This window comes from Hylobates moloch, unplaced genomic scaffold (assembly GCF_009828535.3).
Source record: "Hylobates moloch isolate HMO894 unplaced genomic scaffold, HMol_V3 SCAFFOLD_20, whole genome shotgun sequence".
NCBI classification, from domain to species: Eukaryota; Metazoa; Chordata; class Mammalia; order Primates; family Hylobatidae; genus Hylobates; species Hylobates moloch.
Window position 1 is genome coordinate 45,593,840 of NW_026652295.1, and position 17,386 is coordinate 45,611,225.

At 41.6% G+C, this 17,386-nt stretch overlaps 1 protein-coding gene across 1 annotated transcript in view; it reads right to left on the reverse strand.

Moving 5' to 3' along the window:
- Window positions 1–17,386, reverse strand: part of TNFRSF21 (TNF receptor superfamily member 21) — a 77,360-nt gene that overhangs the window by 43,369 nt on the left and 16,605 nt on the right. Inside the window, exons 2-3 of the mRNA XM_032140717.2 lie at window positions 10,682–11,333; window positions 8,676–9,170 (exon numbers count right to left, since the gene is read on the reverse strand). Of these exons, the coding sequence (XP_031996608.1) occupies window positions 8,676–9,170; window positions 10,682–11,333 (1,147 nt within the window). The remainder of the gene's footprint in view (window positions 1–8,675; window positions 9,171–10,681; window positions 11,334–17,386) is intronic.

Below are 17,386 nucleotides of genomic sequence, written 5' to 3' on the forward strand. Positions count from 1 at the left end.
ACACATATGTTTATTGCGGCACTATTCACAATAGCAAAGACTTAGAACCAACCCAAATGTCCATCAATGATAGACTGGATTTAAAAAATGTGGCACATATACACCATGGAATACTATGCAGCCATAAAAAAAGATGAGTTCATGTCCTTTGCAGGGACATGGATGAAGCTGGAAACCATCATTCTCAGCAAACTATCACAAGGACAGAAAACCAAACACCGCATGTTCTCACTCATAGGTGGGAACTAAACAATGAAATTACTTGGACACAGGGCGGGGAACATCACGCACCGGGGCCTGTTGGGGGATGGGGGGCTAGGGGAGGGATAGCATTAGAAGAAATACCTAATGTAAATGATGAGTTGATGGGTACAGCAAACCAACATGGCACACGTATACCTATGTATCAACTCTGCACGTTGTGCACATGTACCCTAGTACTTAAAGTGTAATTTTAAAAAAAGAAAAGAAAGTCTCATATTCTCCCTAAAAGCACACAGAGTTATTACACATTCTCTTGGTTTTCCCCCAACCCTGTGACCTAATTTAAATAGAAATTTTCACTAACCTGCCCTCACACTCTCATAAGCCTGGGGGAAAGCTCTTTCATGTTGCAGTGAGCACACAATCCTTCAGTGGCATCAGGTTGGCATTGAGCCTGGCTTTCCTCTGACTGGCAGTGCAGTGTTCTCCACCCTATAGCACATTGCAGGACCCCTCAGGCCATGTTTTTCCTGATAGACACCAGCAAGACAGTAGGCACACTCAGGTAAGGCACAGATAAATGGTCACACTGATCAAAATCTGGTGGCCCTTCTGTGATGGGTTCAAGTCTCCTGATTTTACAAAGAAAGACGAGATCCAAAGAGAGAAAGTGCCTTGCCTGAGATCATCCAGTCTTTTAGTAGCCAAATAGATTTGAACCTGAGCTCTCCCAGACCCCCTCCTCTCTTCTTTATGGCTCTAGTTGGGCAAAGAGATGAGTTGTAGCAGGTACATGGCAGGTACACCTGTGAGGTGGACCCATACATAAGATGGAGTCTCCTGGTGAAAGCTGACATCTGTTAGGAGATGGAAGAAGCACAGAACAATTTTTAAGAGAAAATACAAAGACAGCTGCCTCCTTTTCCTTGCTCCCACTCATAGCTGATGGTTCTCCTTTGTTACTTACCCCTTCAGCAGACTTAGAAACAGTTACTGCTAGAGGAAAAACTGAGCTCGAACCATTGAAATTCGAGAAAGGCTCCAAGAATCAAACTGTTTATCCAAGCTGTGCAAGCCAGCAGAAGGTGAAAGAGAAGCTGCTAAGAGATGACAAGTCTATGGCATAGACCAGATGCTGGTAGGCGACGACCTGCAGGACAAACCACCTGTTCTTGCAAATAAAGCTTTGTTGGAACACAGCCACACCCGTCATTTACATGGTGTCTCTGGCCACTTTCATACTACTACACTTTCAAACAGAGTGGAGTAGTTGCAACCTATAATCCTAAAATATCTCCTAACTTGCTGACCCATGGTACAGATAGCTTAGGGAAAATATTGTTTTGGACAGCATAGATTTATATCCAAGTCTAAAGCCACTGAAGAGTCTTGCTTGATGATCTCAGAGGCTCTGCCCATTTGAGAGGGCACTGCCTACGTGTGTAAATAATTAAGCTAATAATCATATCTGGTATGAAGGGAAACCCATGTTCCTAATAAGTTCTTTTAAGGTGGCAGTGTTGCTCCTACCTAAGTACGGTGTTTTTTTTGTTGTTGTTTTTTTTTTTTTTTTTTTTTTTTTTTTTGAGATGGAGTTTTTCTCTTGTTGCCCAGGCTGAAGTGCAGTGGCACGATCTTGGCTCACTGCAACCTCTGCCTCCCGAGTGATTCCCCTGCCTCAGCCTCCTGAGTACCTGGGATTACAGGCGCCCGCCACCACGCCTGGTTAATTTTGTATTTTTAGTAGAGACAGTTTCGCTAAGTTGGCCAGGCTGGTCTTGAACTCCTGACCTCAAGTGATCAGCCTGCTTCGGCCTCCAAAGTGCTGGGATTACAGGCGTGAACCACTGCGCCCAACCCCTAAGAATAGTATTTTAAAGGAGAATGTTTCTTTCTTGCCAGTGGTCATTTCTGTGACTTAATCAGGAAACAAACTGAGACTGCCAGAGAGGAAGGAGGTGATGATGTCAGTGGTGAGGATGATGATGATCCATCCTCTGCATCATCTCCAGCGTCTGCACACTCGTCCTCATCACTGCTATCACTTGTGAACTGTGGACCATGTGGACAGCAATGTCCCAAGCACTGGGCACACACTCATGTATGTAATCCTCACTACAGCCTGTGTGCTATTAGTATCCCTGTATTACACATGAAGAAACTAAAGCACAGAGTGGTTAAGTAACTTGCCCTGGCTCACACAGCTGGTAAGCAAAGGGAAACCAGAATCCAGAGTCTTTGTTCCTAACTGCATATTCTAATGCATTTTTTAAAATTTTCTAACATTATAAACAGAGGCCCAGAGAAGTAAAAGGTCTTAACTGAGAGTACATGACTAGGAAATGGCAAATCCAGAATTTTAGAACCCAGGTTTATGGATGGAATTTATAGTCTATGATGCTTCTTTCTTACCCAAAAGCTTCATCTCCTTTGCTTCCCTCACTCCCACTTCAGCCCAACCACATTACTCCTACAAGCTTCTCATGCTTGTCTGCTAACACCACCCACAAGGTTAATCCATTTCCACACTAGTTAAACACGAGCACCTAAGCATTTATGAAGCTGCCTTGGCCTTTGAATTAGCAGGGTTCTCTCTCTTGGCATCACCCTGCTCTCCAGTGTCCATGGGCTGATGTGTTTCACTTTGAAATAAGCAAATCAGATGAGGGATGTCAGCAATCTTTTCCTAGTCAGTTTTTGCATATTTTAAAGCAGTGCTATTGTGGAAGCTTCCTTTAGCTCCGAAAAATTATTCTTACCATCTATGGCAATTTAGTATAAAGAACCCACCTGAAGATCTCTATGTTTAAATCCCTAACACCAACATCAGTATAAATCAACAAGAAAAAAAAAATCCAATGAACAATCCGGCCTTAAAAAGTATATGTAGATTACTTAGTTTATGGGTGCTTTACACCAGTGCTATCCAAGAGAACTTTGTATGATGATGGCAATGTCCTTTATCTGTCCTATCCAATATGGTAACCACAAGCTATGTGCGGCTACTGAGTACTTAAGATGTGGCTGGTGCAACTGAGGAAGTGAATTTTTCACTTTAGTTAAATTTAAATTAAATAGCTCATGAGGCCAGTGGTTACCATATGTGCCAGCTCAGCTCTGGACCACCCCTCCTCAAGCCCTATTCCAGGCACAGGGGACATACAGTAAGAACCAATGTCTTCTCTCTAAGAACTTAGAAGCTATGTGGGGAGACAAACCACATAGCCACAAAGAGTTAAACAGTGACAGATGGCGAGAGCTAAAGGAATGAAGAAATTGCATCTTAGAATCCAGTTCTACAGAATAAGACCTTTGCCCCTTTGCTGTAGAGGATACAAAACAATCTGCTTGAGAAATAATGCCTGCCCCAACTGATTTCATAATCCCTGTTGCAGTTGATTTAAAGGGGATGCTGCCTATCTATGGCATGTGCTTCAAGTAACTACGTGGAGAGGGATCACTGTCTCTATCAAATGCTTACTACGGTGTCTCCTCAAGGCAGAGCACTGAAGAATGTGCTCATCAGAAACTGAGCAGGTTGAAAGTAGGTATATCCAATTCCTTTGTCTCTCACCTTTTTTCCCTCACTTTTCTTCACAGTCTGAAGGAAAAAGGAAATATGATACAAGCCAGAAACTGCCGATGTTTTGTTCCTTTTGTCACTTTGCAGAGCTTCTTCGTCCATAAGTACTTTCAGGGCAATTCCTACTCCTCACCTGCTTTTCAAACTTCCTCTCTAAATTTCTAGGCCCACTAGTTGCTGAGAACAAGACTTCCTACTTTTTGCAAATAGTTAAAGAGGGAGGAAGAACGGGGGAGAGAAGGAGAAGAGGAAAGTAGGGAAGGGAGGAAGGAGAGGAAGAAAGAAGGAAAAGGGAAATAGTAACGGCACAAATTAGAAACTGCAATGAGCAAACAGCAATTGGTTTCTGTTCTCAGCTACCCTGTTTTTCAACTGGGACTGGAATACAGTTTTGTAGCCTCCATAGCTATAAGGAAATGAACAAAGTGACTGTTTTCAGATCATTGGTGACTTTTCTCAGTGTGATGTATGGCCAATTGTATAGGGATTAAATTCTACTATCTTTACTTTTGTTATTTTGTGACAAAACAGATCAAATAAAAAAATGTTTTCCACGTAACCTCTCAATTAATGTGAATCCACATAAATCCTTAATTTTTAATTAAATTGAAATTTTTGGACCTTCTCCCACCACTTACCCCATTACGTTGAGGTTATACAACAAAAAGAAATACATTTTCAAAAAATGATAAAAGCATGACAAATTGAATATTAACAATATTCTTATCTTGCTGACACTTCAACCTCTTAACTATATTTTTATATGTAAACATTCTGAAGATACTTCCAATTCCCGTTGCTGAAATAGATATATTACATGAAACCACAGTCCAGTCCCCAAACATATACCAACATCTACCAAACATAAAATTGCTCTGACTTCAGAAAGGAAGAAAGAGTACAAAATACCACAGCACCTTTATTCTTCCATCTCCTAGCCATGCGAAGCCTCATCTTATGTTTCCAATACTAGGACTCCATGAAAGTAGGATTGTAGCTTTCTGGAATTCAACTTTAAAAACTATAAGTCCACGGTAGACAAAGATGGATGAGTAGAGCTGAATAATAAAAGACGTTTTTGTTCGCAAGAAAGACGGAAACCAATGGCCTAGCTTCAAAGTTCGGAGGATATATATATATATATATATGGCATCCAGGAGCATGGCTTGTTCTACTGAGGGTAGGCAGGGATAAGTGAGGTTTTAGAAGACCTCTGATAGAAAACAACCCAAGGCTAAGCCATTTCCTTCCCACCTTATCCTCATGAATAATTCAGTGTGAAATAGACAAGGACCAGGAAAAGATCTTATTATACAGGATTATCTGCTGGCCAGAACTCAATGCAATCAGCCAACAAAGCCCTGTTTCTAGAGGCCCCTCTGAGCACCTGGAATGGCTTTACTAAACAGAACCTCTCTTTGTAACAGGATTTTACCCGGTTGCATGTTTGAGACTAGCAATTTGGAAAGAAAAGACTTTCCTTAGAAAAACACCTTAAATATAAATATCCCAATGCAAAAATCTGAGGAACAAGCCTAAACTATTGGAAGAGATAGTTATGCCTCAATGAAACTACCGTAATTTAGTTTGAAAAGCATATTGCTGAGGTACTGCTTTCACAGACGAGTAGGATCAGGCTTTGTTTGATTTGGCACTTCCATTATTTTTACAAAATAGGATATTGTTTTAAGGACACAGGCATAGTAGTTTATAAGGTTACCATGGTCATAAGAACGTCTAAGGTCATTATATTAAATTGCTTTCTGCTGCTGGACCAGTTTTTTTACTCTACAACTTGCTGTGTTCTCAAGAATTTTAAAAACCGGACTGCAAAAGAGAGTTTAAAAATGTAGCTGACCATAATCTATAAATGCAACTACTAAAGGAATGGAGTTGCTTTTGTAATAAAGTGAATAATGAGAGGACAGTTCCAGATATTTAATTATCAGGATGTTCACATGGTTTTCTACTAATTGGGTAAATCTGCAACAGAACAAATACCCTGACTAGCCACTTACAGGGCACGTTAATGCAATTCTGATCCTAGACTGGATCCTACGCTAGAGAAAAAAAGTATATTATCTACCAAGGGCCTTATTGGGTCAACGTACAATATTGGCAAATGAAAGGCAAAGGATTGTAACCCTGCTAAATTTATTAAGGTTGAAACCTAGTATGTTTTCTGAAGAGAAGAGTCTTATTGTCGGGAAATACATGCTAAAGTATCAGGGGATAAAAGGCCATAAAATAAAATTATTTTTTCCATGTATGTATGTGTATATATGCACATAATTATATATTATATATTACATGTTATATAATATATAATAAGCTATTCTATAATACATATTTTATAATATAAAATCTATGCGTGATTTTTTTTTTTTTTTTGAGATGAAGTCTCGCTCTTTGGCCCAGGCCAGAGTGCAGCGGCACGATCTTGGCTCACTGCAACCTCCACCTCCCAGGTTCAAGTGATTCTCCTGCCCCAGCCTCCTGAAAAGCTGGGACTATAGGCGTGTGCCACCACACCTGGCTAACTATTGTATTTTTAGTAGATACGAGGTTTCACCATGTTGGCCAGGCTGGTCTCAAACTCCTGACCTCAGGTGATCTGCATGCTTCAGCCTCCCAAAGTGCGGGATTACAGGATAAGCCACCACACCCGGGTCAATAGGTATGTTTTTTACATAGAGAGAGCAAATGATAAAGCAAAAGAGCAATATGTTAATAATAGATAAATGTGGGCACAGGTATGTAGGTATTCTTTGTACTGTTGTTGCAACTTTTCAAAAAGTTTGGAATTATGTACAAATAAAAAGATTTTTTCTTAATTAAAAAGAAGGGGGAATTGAAGCTTTCCCCAGACAGGCTTCCAGTAAATAGTTGTCTTATTCAAGTTTATGCAGGCTTAGTCTGATAAGACCCAAATAGGATGTTTGCTTCTGCTTGACTTTCACTTGACTTTGGACCATTTACATCACAGGTGTCCAATCTTTTGGCTTCCCTGAGCCACACTGGAAGAAGAATCGTCTTGGGCCACATAAAATACACCAATAATAGCTGATAAGCTAAAAAACAAACAAAAAAAGCTGGGCAAGGTGGCTCACGCCTGTAATCCCAGCACTTTGGGAGGCCGAGGTGGGCGGATCACCTGAGGTTGGGAGTTCAAGACCAGCCTGACCAACATGGAGAAACCCCATCTCTACTAAAAATACAAAATTAGCTAGACATGGTGGCACATGCCTGTAATCCCAGCTACTCAGGAGGCTGAGGCAGGAGAATCACTTGAACCTGGGAGGTGGAAGTTGTGGTGAGCTGAGATCACACCATTGCACTCCAGCCTGAGCAACAAGAGCTAAATTCTGTCTCAAAAAAAAAAAAAAACCCTCAGAAAGTTTATGAATTTGTGGCGGGCTGCATTCAAAGCCAAAGCTGTCCTGGGTCATGGGTTGGACAAACTTGATTTACACAAATCAATAAGGGGAAGCAAAATGAGTTGCAAGATTTTTTTAACTTTTTCTAAATGTTTCATTATAGAAGTGGCATGTACTTAGTACAGACAACTTGGGGAAAGTACAGAAAACTAATAAAGAAAAAAAGAAACCCACACATAAATCCCACCACACTGGGGAAAAACAAATTGTCACTTTGGCATATTTCCATTCAGTCTTATTCGCAAGTTTAATGAGAGTTGGGATTATATTCTACAAAGTATGCAGTTTGGTGTTTGTTTTTTTCCTTTAACCTAGTACAAACACTTTCCTGGCTAAAATCAAAAACTTCATAAAATCTTGAATGTCAACATAATATTCCATTCTATGAATACACCATAATTTACTTAGTTTTTCCCGAAAACTCTCCTTCTGTTATTTTCAATTTCTATGAGACATGATGTTGGGTTAAAAGTTTAAGATTTTTGTGCTTATATCTTTGTTTCAGTGTTTCTGATTATAACTTTATGATATATTCACAAGAATGGAATTGCCATGCCAAATGGTATAAATATTTGTAAGACCACAAAAAGCCAAACTTCTTTTTAGAAAAATAGATATACCCCTTTCTCCTTGAGGGGAGAGGACACACCTGAATGGGGTTATCAAAACTGGGCTGAAGTTTCATTTAGGATTTAAAGAAAGGGAAGTTACTGCACAGTCTGAAAACTGCAGTCTTCAGATCAAACTTAGCTCTGGGACAAGTTCTATAAGCTATTTTTTGCCCTCAAAAGAGGAAAGGCCAAAATATTCCAGCCTGTATTGAACACATGCTGACAACCCGGAAAGAGATGTAATGCTGAGCCTCAGATCATGACCGACATATGCTTCTGGGGTCTACAATCCAAAAGACCATCCTACCCTCCTGATAGACATGGGATCCTAAAAATTTAAGTGGGGAAAATATGTATGTGAGGAAATTGTTAGGAATCTAAAAGCAAAGTTGTGACTGAAAAAAGCAAACTTATGACAAGTTGGATTTTGTCCCCTTCATTTGCTTCACAGCCTAATCGTATAGGAAAAGCAAGTGCTCCAACAGTCAGGAGTCTCGTCCCATCTGTCCTCAAAAACAACTAGCCTCTTGTTTGGATCAATGTTGCCAAACCTCTCTAAACTCAAATTTCTCATTTGTTAAACGACAAGGTCAAACAAAGTCCCTAGGAGTCACTCAGGTCTCTGATTCCGCAACATTCTTCTGTTTTAAAGGTACCAGGGGAAAAGGAGGAAGAGAGATTATTCTTTCTGAATGCATTACTTCTAATGAGACGGTCAGTCTCTTTTTCTATAACAAAGAAGATTCCACAAACTATGCATTCCCATTCCTTCAGAAAACAGGGACTAGGGAAAAAGTGGCAGAGAGATCTGTGAGCAAGGAGAAAAGAGAGAAGGCTCACCATGGCCATTGCAGTAGTAGATCCATTTCTCCCGGTTCTGGGTTGGAGTTATGGATTTCTTCAGCCCTGCCTTTTCCACAATGGCACTGGGATCCTGCCGGGGCCCCTTTTTCAGAGTCCTCGAGCTTTTCCGGACACTGCACACCACAATCACCACAAGCACCAGCAGCAGGAAAAGCACAATCATCCAGGGCAAATGCTCATTGATGTCAAAATGCTTGTGTAGGTTCTGTCTAGGATGTCCCCTCTTGGGGCCCTTGATGGGCGTGCTGGACTTCTCACCCCCAGTGGCCTCCATGGATGGCAGCAGCTTCAGGATGTGTCTGTGGTGGGGGCCTTGCTGGTGGTTGACTACCTGAAGGTTTGGGAGGGTCTTGTTCACGTCTTCCTTCTCCCTTGCTGAGCTTGTGTTGTCAGGGACTGTCCCTTCCTGGATGCTACTCAGTACCTTTGGTCTAACAGAGGCAGAAGAGTTGGATTCTGTTGAGTTCATGCCTAGAAAAAAGAGTAAGGAGGGGGGAAGAGCTTTTCCATATTTGGGGATCTATACATTCCCTCCTTTCCCTGGTCATCTCCAAGCTAGGCCAGATAATCAAAGATGAGATGACCTTTGGGGCTTAAGAATAAATTGTGTTGCACATTTTCATAAAGATCCTAACAGCACCTTCAAGTAGAAGGCAAAAATGGAACTGAACCACTAAACTCACTTTCTTACACCAAAACCGAGGGCATCCTTAAGGATCCAACAGCTGAGCTTGACAGCAGCTTCTCCTGTACTTCACATATTGAGCAGGCACATATATGTGCAGAGATCTAATCAATTCTTATTTTGAGTTTTCAGAGAACCAGTTCAAATTTAATTCTTTTGTCTATCCTCCTTCTCCCACCTTTTGACTATTTTATGATGCAGTGGTAAAATGAGAATACGACTAAGATAAAGAAAAGAATTCAAATGCAAATTTGATTAGTGAAATACTTGGTGGGACAGGTCAGCAAATAAGAGCATCTGTTATCAATAGATTAAACAAGATTTGGGTTGGCAGCTTAGCAGACTTCTCTCAGAGAAGCCTCCACAAGTAATTTTCATTAAGAAGTATGAGAGATGGGAATTTTAAGTCCCAAGAGACAGGACTTGGCCTAAGAAAAGCTAGAGTGGCCATCTGAGCTCTTGGAGGCTGTTTCTTCGTTTCAACTGGCAATTGTAAGATGGCTGTCTTCACAGGGTTATCATGAAGGCTAAATGTAATCACGCATGAGAGGACACTAGGAGGAACAACTCAAGTTGGTCATCATCTCATGAAAATTACATTAAATCAAAAAGGATTTGAAAATAAAGGATAAATTTTGTATTCTGCTTGAGGTTCTGATGGAAAACTTGAATAATTGATACAAGGAATAAAGTTAAAATCATTGGGAAAAAATAAAGTTATTATTTTCCAGACATGAGTGCTAGTTACCTTCAATCTGATACAAATTTGCTTATTTCCTGAGCTTCTAACTTTCCTACCCATTCTTTGCCCCTCCTGGATTCAAAATTCATCCCTCACTTACGGATGTAATGGTATTTTCTCCCTTTCTCCCTCTTTCTCTGCTCTTGGCTATGTCTACCTGGGACTGACTCCATGTTGGAAAACTTTTGATCTGGAAGGAACCTTAAACATCTAAATCATTCATTTGTTTGACAAGTTTGAAACCGAGGCCTGAAGACGTTAAGTAACTTACATAAGGTCACACGCTGTCCTTGTTTCTCTTGGTTCATATTTTATAGCTTGATGTGACCTAGTTTTTAGATATTTGATCTCCCCTAATAGAAAAATTCTGAGTCTACATGTTTCTAATAAGTCCAAAAAAGCCAGATTAAATTAGCCACCATATGAAGGCCTCTCTCCAAGGGGTGACTTTGGAATACACAAAATGGAGAAAACATCTTTGGTACAAGCCCACTCTTGGTACCTCCACTGGACTCAAAGCCTTCCTCAAATAAATAATTCATGAGGTTAAGTTACCTTTGGGAACATAAGTGGAGGAAGGGACTTCATGGGATTCCATGTGCTCAGGGCGTGAAAAGATGGCTGTGCCAGGGGAAGGTGAGGTGGAGCTGGAGAAGGACGGGAGTGTGCCACAGACGTTGTCTGTCTCCTTGGTCCCCGGCTTGATCACCACCAGGTTCTGACTCAGACAGTCTGTGTATGCTTTGCATTTCATCACACTAGAAGGCACATCTGAGAAGGTACCCCGAGCACACTGCTTACACCGCACATCCTCAGTCTCTGTCCCTTTCTTCCGCACACCCCAACCCACAGGACACACCGTATGGGGGGCACAGGTAGCGTTAGACTGGAACATGCCAGGTGGGCAAGTGCATTCTCGGTCAGTCAAGGCAGCACAAGGTAATTTCTCAATCATTGGCCATGGGCATGGCTGACTACAGTCATGGCATTTCTCTATGCCATTCTCATGCCTGGTAAAGGTCCCCACAGGGCAACTGCTGCAGACGCGCAGGCTTGTGTTGGTACAGTGCTCAGAGACATAGGTTCCTGCTGGACACTTGTCACAGGTTAGCACCTGGCCAGTGGCACGGTCAACGTGGCGGTATGTGCCAATGAGATTCGAGGCCTTCTGTTCTGGCAGAGCTGTGGTGGTGCTAAGGAATCCAAGCTGAAAGAAACAGAAGGGGAGGGAAAGGAACAAAAACCAAGAAGATGTTACATAGGAGCAGAGGAGAAAAAGGGCCAACAATTCCAGCACTACCATCATCATTCCTGTTAGAGATCCGACCAGAACTGCATCCTCTTGACAGCATGCTGCAACACAGTAGAACGAGAGAAACAAAGACTTGGATCCCACCCTACAGCTTGATCTACTGGCCGTGATGCTTTGGTTTCATTGCCTGACCTTTGCCTCAGCTTCCTTTTTTTCCATTTGTAAAATGACACTGACAATGCATCTCAAATTGATTATAAAAATCAATTGAGAATATGTATGTGAAAACACTTTGTAGCTGAGATTTAAAATGTTATATACAGCTGGGCGCAGTGGCTCACACCTGTAATTTTTGTATTTGCAAAATTTGCATTACATCACACCTGTAATTTTTGCACACCTGCATTTTTGGAGGCTAAGGCACACGGATTACTTGAGGTCAGGAGTTCGAGACCAGCCTGGCTGACATGGTGAAACCCCGTCTCTACTAAAAATAAGAAATTAGCCAGGCATGGTGACGCATGCCTGTAATCCCAGCTACTCAGGAGGCTGAGGCATGATAATCGCTTGAACCCAGGAGGCGGAGGTTGCAATGAGCCCAGATCGCACCATTGCACTCCAGCCTGGGTGACAAGAGCGAAACTCTGTCTCAAAAAAAAAAGAGAAAAGAAAAATTGTATACTAGTCAAAATCCAAATGCAACAGGAAAATAACTTGCTGAATAGTTCTCTTCCTTCCCCCAACCCCAATGTTAAGCTGCCATTTCATGATGCTAGGACAAGGCAACTGAGAACCAGGAAGGCATGCATTCAAGCTGCCACTTCCATGCACCAGATTGCCTGCTTGGCATTACCTGACAGTCATGGCATGATTTTTTCAGACGCTTTGCCTACATGAAGCTAAAGTTTTATTTATTTGTCAAAACAGAGGCGGGCCGTTGGCATTTTTGTAATGTGCTTTAAACAACAGAGTTGATGCTTTTAGATTCACACCCTGTTTGCTCAGCCTTTGAAGACCATAGCTACAAAAGCATGGGCCTGCAGCCACCTAGGAGAGGAAGCACAAAGCTAGACCCAGCAAGAGGGAGTCAACAGGCACTTAGGGGAAAGGAAATTATATTCGTGGGACTAAATCCTGAGGTCCTTCTGAGAAGAGATTGGGGGAGAATAAGAATATTAAGAGAAAGTTTCTCTGTATTAATGAATATTGAGAAGTTCCAACAGTTTTCTCTATCCTTTATGAAATGCACAAAGTTTATGTGTCAAGGAAATAATGGCTGCCTCAAACTACCGCTACTCAGCAGGGCAAATTCCTTCTAAATTGGCTGCTATACCAGTGACTAAGAGAATAAATCCAGAATTTTTTTCATAGTGATCAGAGTTTCTGTCTTTTTAGCACCCTGACACTTAATTCAAGGTTCAATTCTCTCCCACCCCAAAATTTATCTATTTGAATCAAAAGTATTTCCCTGAAGTCCCTTCCCCTATCCCAGAGCTGCCCATCTAGTTAAATGACAATACTGAAAACAAATTTTCAGCTTTCGAGGGTATATTCATTTTTTCTGTCGAGACCCTCCCCCAATAAAAAAAGGACAGTTGTTGATTCTCTTGTTAAGAAACTTAACCTCATCTTGGAACCTGGAAAAAACCTTCTGCTTGATGATAAATTCTGTAATGTCTTCCCTTATCCCTTCTGACTTTACCTTTCATTTTCTTGTTCCTTGTATTTGAAAATAAGCCTCAGACACCTTTTTCTGAGCACAGCAGATGTACTGGATAAAAGGACCCATCCTGTGGAGCCCAAGTTACATTTGTCAAGAATACCAGCCGGGCACAGTGGCTCATGCCTGTAATCCCAGAACTTTGGAAGGCCAAGATGGGCAGGTCATTTGAGGTCAGGAGTTCGAGACCAGCCTGGTCAACATGGTGAAACCCCGTCTCTACTAAAAATACAAGAATTAGCCAGATGTGGTGGTGCATGCCTGTAATCCCAGCTACTTGGGAGGCTGAGGTGGGAGAATTGCTTGAGCCTGGGAGGCGGATGTTGCAGTGAGCCAAGATTGCGCCACTTTACTCCACTCTGGGTGACAGAGTGAGACTCCATCTCAAAAAAAAAAAAAAAAAAAAGAAAGAAAAAGAAACAAAAGAATATCAATGACAGGATTAGACCCTATCTCCCTGGTAAACACCCAACCCAAGAGATTGCAAAAGTGGCTCTGCTCTGTACTTCCTAGTATGTCTACATGCAAAAGCAGTTTTAGATAGCTGCAGTGTTCTGAAAGTTTGAAAGCTGTATTAGTAACCCAAGTGGCAGGTTATTACACTTCAATTAAGAAAGAAGAGAAATGAACCCAAGATCTGGGCAGGGAGCAGTGGTCGGCGATAAATATCACTCTGATGTACTGTGTGATCTAAGTCAGCCTCCCTACCTGTGCGGGAGGATGGGCAGTCAGACACACACTCACAAGGGTGGCTCTGCAGAATGAGCACAGGAGGTCATGAATAGCAAGTATGTGTGGATTTGGGTGTGGAGTTGGGGTAGGCTTCCTACAGCTTTCTATACTTCCCCCCAAATACGCACTTCTAAATCTAAAGTAAAACCAAAAAGGTTTTCCTAGCTATACATAAAACCCACCTCCAAACCCCACAGCCCCCACACTTTTTCTCAGACTGTAAGTGGATTTTAGAGCTCTTTGTTCATTTGGAATAACAGATCGAGTTTCTAATTAAAGCAAAACTCGGCCCTGTTTAAACTGTATCATACTGGGTAACCCACTTTAGACAATGTGTCTCTAAAAAAGGACCTTTAAATTACCTCATACAACAAGAGACAATTCCAGCTCCCGCAAGCAGAGCCAACAAACAATGATCCCTCCACAGTCGGGCCCAGGCTGAACACTAGAGAAATGAGATTTAGCAAAAACTAGACCCTATGAATTCATTGGACAAATACTTATTGAAGACCTAATAGGTATGTGCAAGACAGCATGCCATGGGCTGAGGATAGAACCTTGAGAACTCTATTCCAGCCCTTATGAAGTTTACATTCTGGGCTGGGATGAACAAAAAAAAATACACCAGTAATTACTCAATTAGAATTGAGATCACTGCTGAGACAGAGAAATACAGAATCCTATGAGAGGGAACTGAACAGGTGCTTCCTAGCTCAGGGAAGTTAGAGAAACATTTTGATATCACTCTTAGGGATGGAGAGGCAGAAATTAACTCCAGGCAAGAAGCAGTGAAAGGGGGTTAGGCAGAGGGAACAGCACAGCAAAAGTGTGAAGCAGAAGGAAGCTCAGCACAGGAACTAAAAAGCTTGTGGCTCTATCTCAAGATGCAACAGAGTGGCCACAGTTACATCTGAAGACGCTCCATGTGCTGATCTTAATTCAAAATGCAATGAGAAGTCATTAAATGTTTACATGATACGTGGGGGGAGGAGGCATATAATTGCACCCGTGAATCAAAAAGCTATCTGCTTCAGAGCAGAGGGCGAAAGGGGTATGCGGGAGAGTAGACGAGAAAACCCAGTTAGAGGGTAAAAACCAACACGGAAGGTGGTGGTGACTCAGACTAGGGTGGCAGATGTGGAAATGGAGAGAAGGTGACAGATTTGAGGGCTCAGGTCAGTTGAATTTGGTGAATGATTACTTATGGAAGGGGAAAGAGGAAGAAAATCAGTGGTTTTCAAATAGGACTTAAGAGAGCACTGGACAAAACACAGCTCTCAGGATGCCCCTTGGACCAGGGAGGGATGGGAGGTAGGCTCCAAGCCCCCCATCTCTGCCTAAACCAAGCATCTCCACTTTACCAATTTGCTAATGGGGCTTTCCAAGTAAGAATTCAGTTGCAGGAGGGTTTATTCCTGAGCCAAGTCTGAAAATCACTGAACTAGAGGGACTTCGAAGGCCTCTTCCAATTCTGAAGTAAACAGTTAACCCAGTCTGTGCTACAAAGCTGGAGGGACTGCTCCATGGGCTCTTTCGCCTGAGTGAAACCCTGCTGAGAGGAAGGGTTTGGCAACATCCCTTTCTCTTTACAGAGACTCAGCTGGCACCTGAGAAAAGCCATTTTCCTAAGGCCTTTTAGTCAACTCATGATCTAAAACTAGGGCTTTTCCCACTCGCCTGGTGGCAACTCTCTGATTAAAACACTGTAGAAATCATTCCCAGTGATGATCTGGGAGTGAAACAATGAGTAATGGGGGTGAGGTGGACCCCATTCAAAAGTGGCATTTAAGAATGCTTTCTGTATAACACAACAACAAGTTGAGATGCCACCCAAAGCTAATGCTAGGAAAACACCTGAATCAGGGGACACAGTCATTGAAAAGTGCAAGAGAGTGGGAGCCAGAATATCTGAGGCTGAGTCCTACCTGGTCAAGATCCTTAATTCCTTCATTTGTACGGAGTTGGATAAACTAGATCAGAGACTCACCAAAGCCTCGGGTCTCAAAGGCAGCATCAAAATTACCTGGGAAGCTTTAAAAAAAAAATCGCATCCCAGCCCCATCATCTGAGATCACTGTGGGTCTGCAGTGGGGCCAGGAATTTATTTGGTTTTAGCTTTGGTTCATTTTCTTTTTAAGCTTTCCAAGTGATTCTGATGCCCATCCAAGTTTTGGACACCCTAAACTAGGGGCTCTAATCTTCTCTGATTCTGAGACACATTTTGGAGGCTGCCCAATCACACTCTCTGCATTACTCTCTCAGCCTCTTAACCAATCTGGCACTTTTAATTGTTTTAATATTGTCCTGTATTAATTAGTATTTTTTATGATGAAAATAAACATTCATGTAATAATTCTAACAATTAGGAACTATAAAGTAAAACATTTAAGTCTCTGCTCAAATCCACTCATTTCCAGACAGACTCATTGTGAATTTTGGTGCACATCTTTCCAGACCTTTTCTGAGCATTTACACATAATACATACATACATGCATGCATACCTTAAATTGGCTGTTCCCATTGATTTTTGTTTTGTTTTGTCTTACATATCCAAAGGGGACTGTTGATACAGTGTTCTGTGATTTGCTTTTGTTCATCTTCTAACACTGCATCACTAAAATTTGCGAGTTGGACTAGGTTGTATTCACCTCTAACCGTCTAAGTGTTTACAATTATTTCTGTTAAGTTCCACCTTTCCTGTAAAGCCTTTAAAACTATTCCTAGACACCCAGATTCCAAGTAGATGAGTGAACTCTTCATCACATTTCCTGTTTCTGTTCATCATATTGGTGCCTAATTACATATTGTCTTGTGATGTTTGCTGATGGCCACTTAAGTGTATATACTTATCTTCCCTTAATGATTACAAGCAGCTCAAGGCCAGGGACGACCACATAGATTGCATTTCCTCCCTTGCACAACTACCTCAATAATGAAGATCATGGGAATAAGAAGCAAAGTATTCTCTAAGCCAGAAGTCAGCAAACGAAATCCCACATGCCAATTGTTTTTATAAACACGTTTACTGGAATTCAGCCATTCATGTAGGTATTGACTATGGCTGCTTTCATGCTACAGTGGCAGAGTTGGATAGTTCCAAAAGATACCTTATGGCCTCCAAACTTAAAATATTATCCAGCCCTTTATAGAATACACTATATATACCATATGCTGGATAATATACTATCCAGCCGTTTATAGAGAAAGTCTGTCAACACCTGCACAGGGCAGTCAAAAGAAATGTCAAAAAATACAGAGAGCAGAAGCTCACTCACAGGAATCGTCAGACCTCTGAGAGTTTAGCAATGAGTACTGAGATCTTGGCTTCCTTTCTTGACACCTACTCCAACTCACACACCAAATCTCATCCTTTCATCCTCTGCTTAAAACTCTCAATCACTTCCCACATGACTTAGGATGAAAGGCAAAGTCTTTAACAAAGATAGGACTTTCTCTGGAATGCCATCCCTGACCACCTCTCCACTAATAAAAATAGGTTTCACAAGATCCCCTCATTCCCATTTTTTCCCCCAGTATGGCTACCACAATATTGTA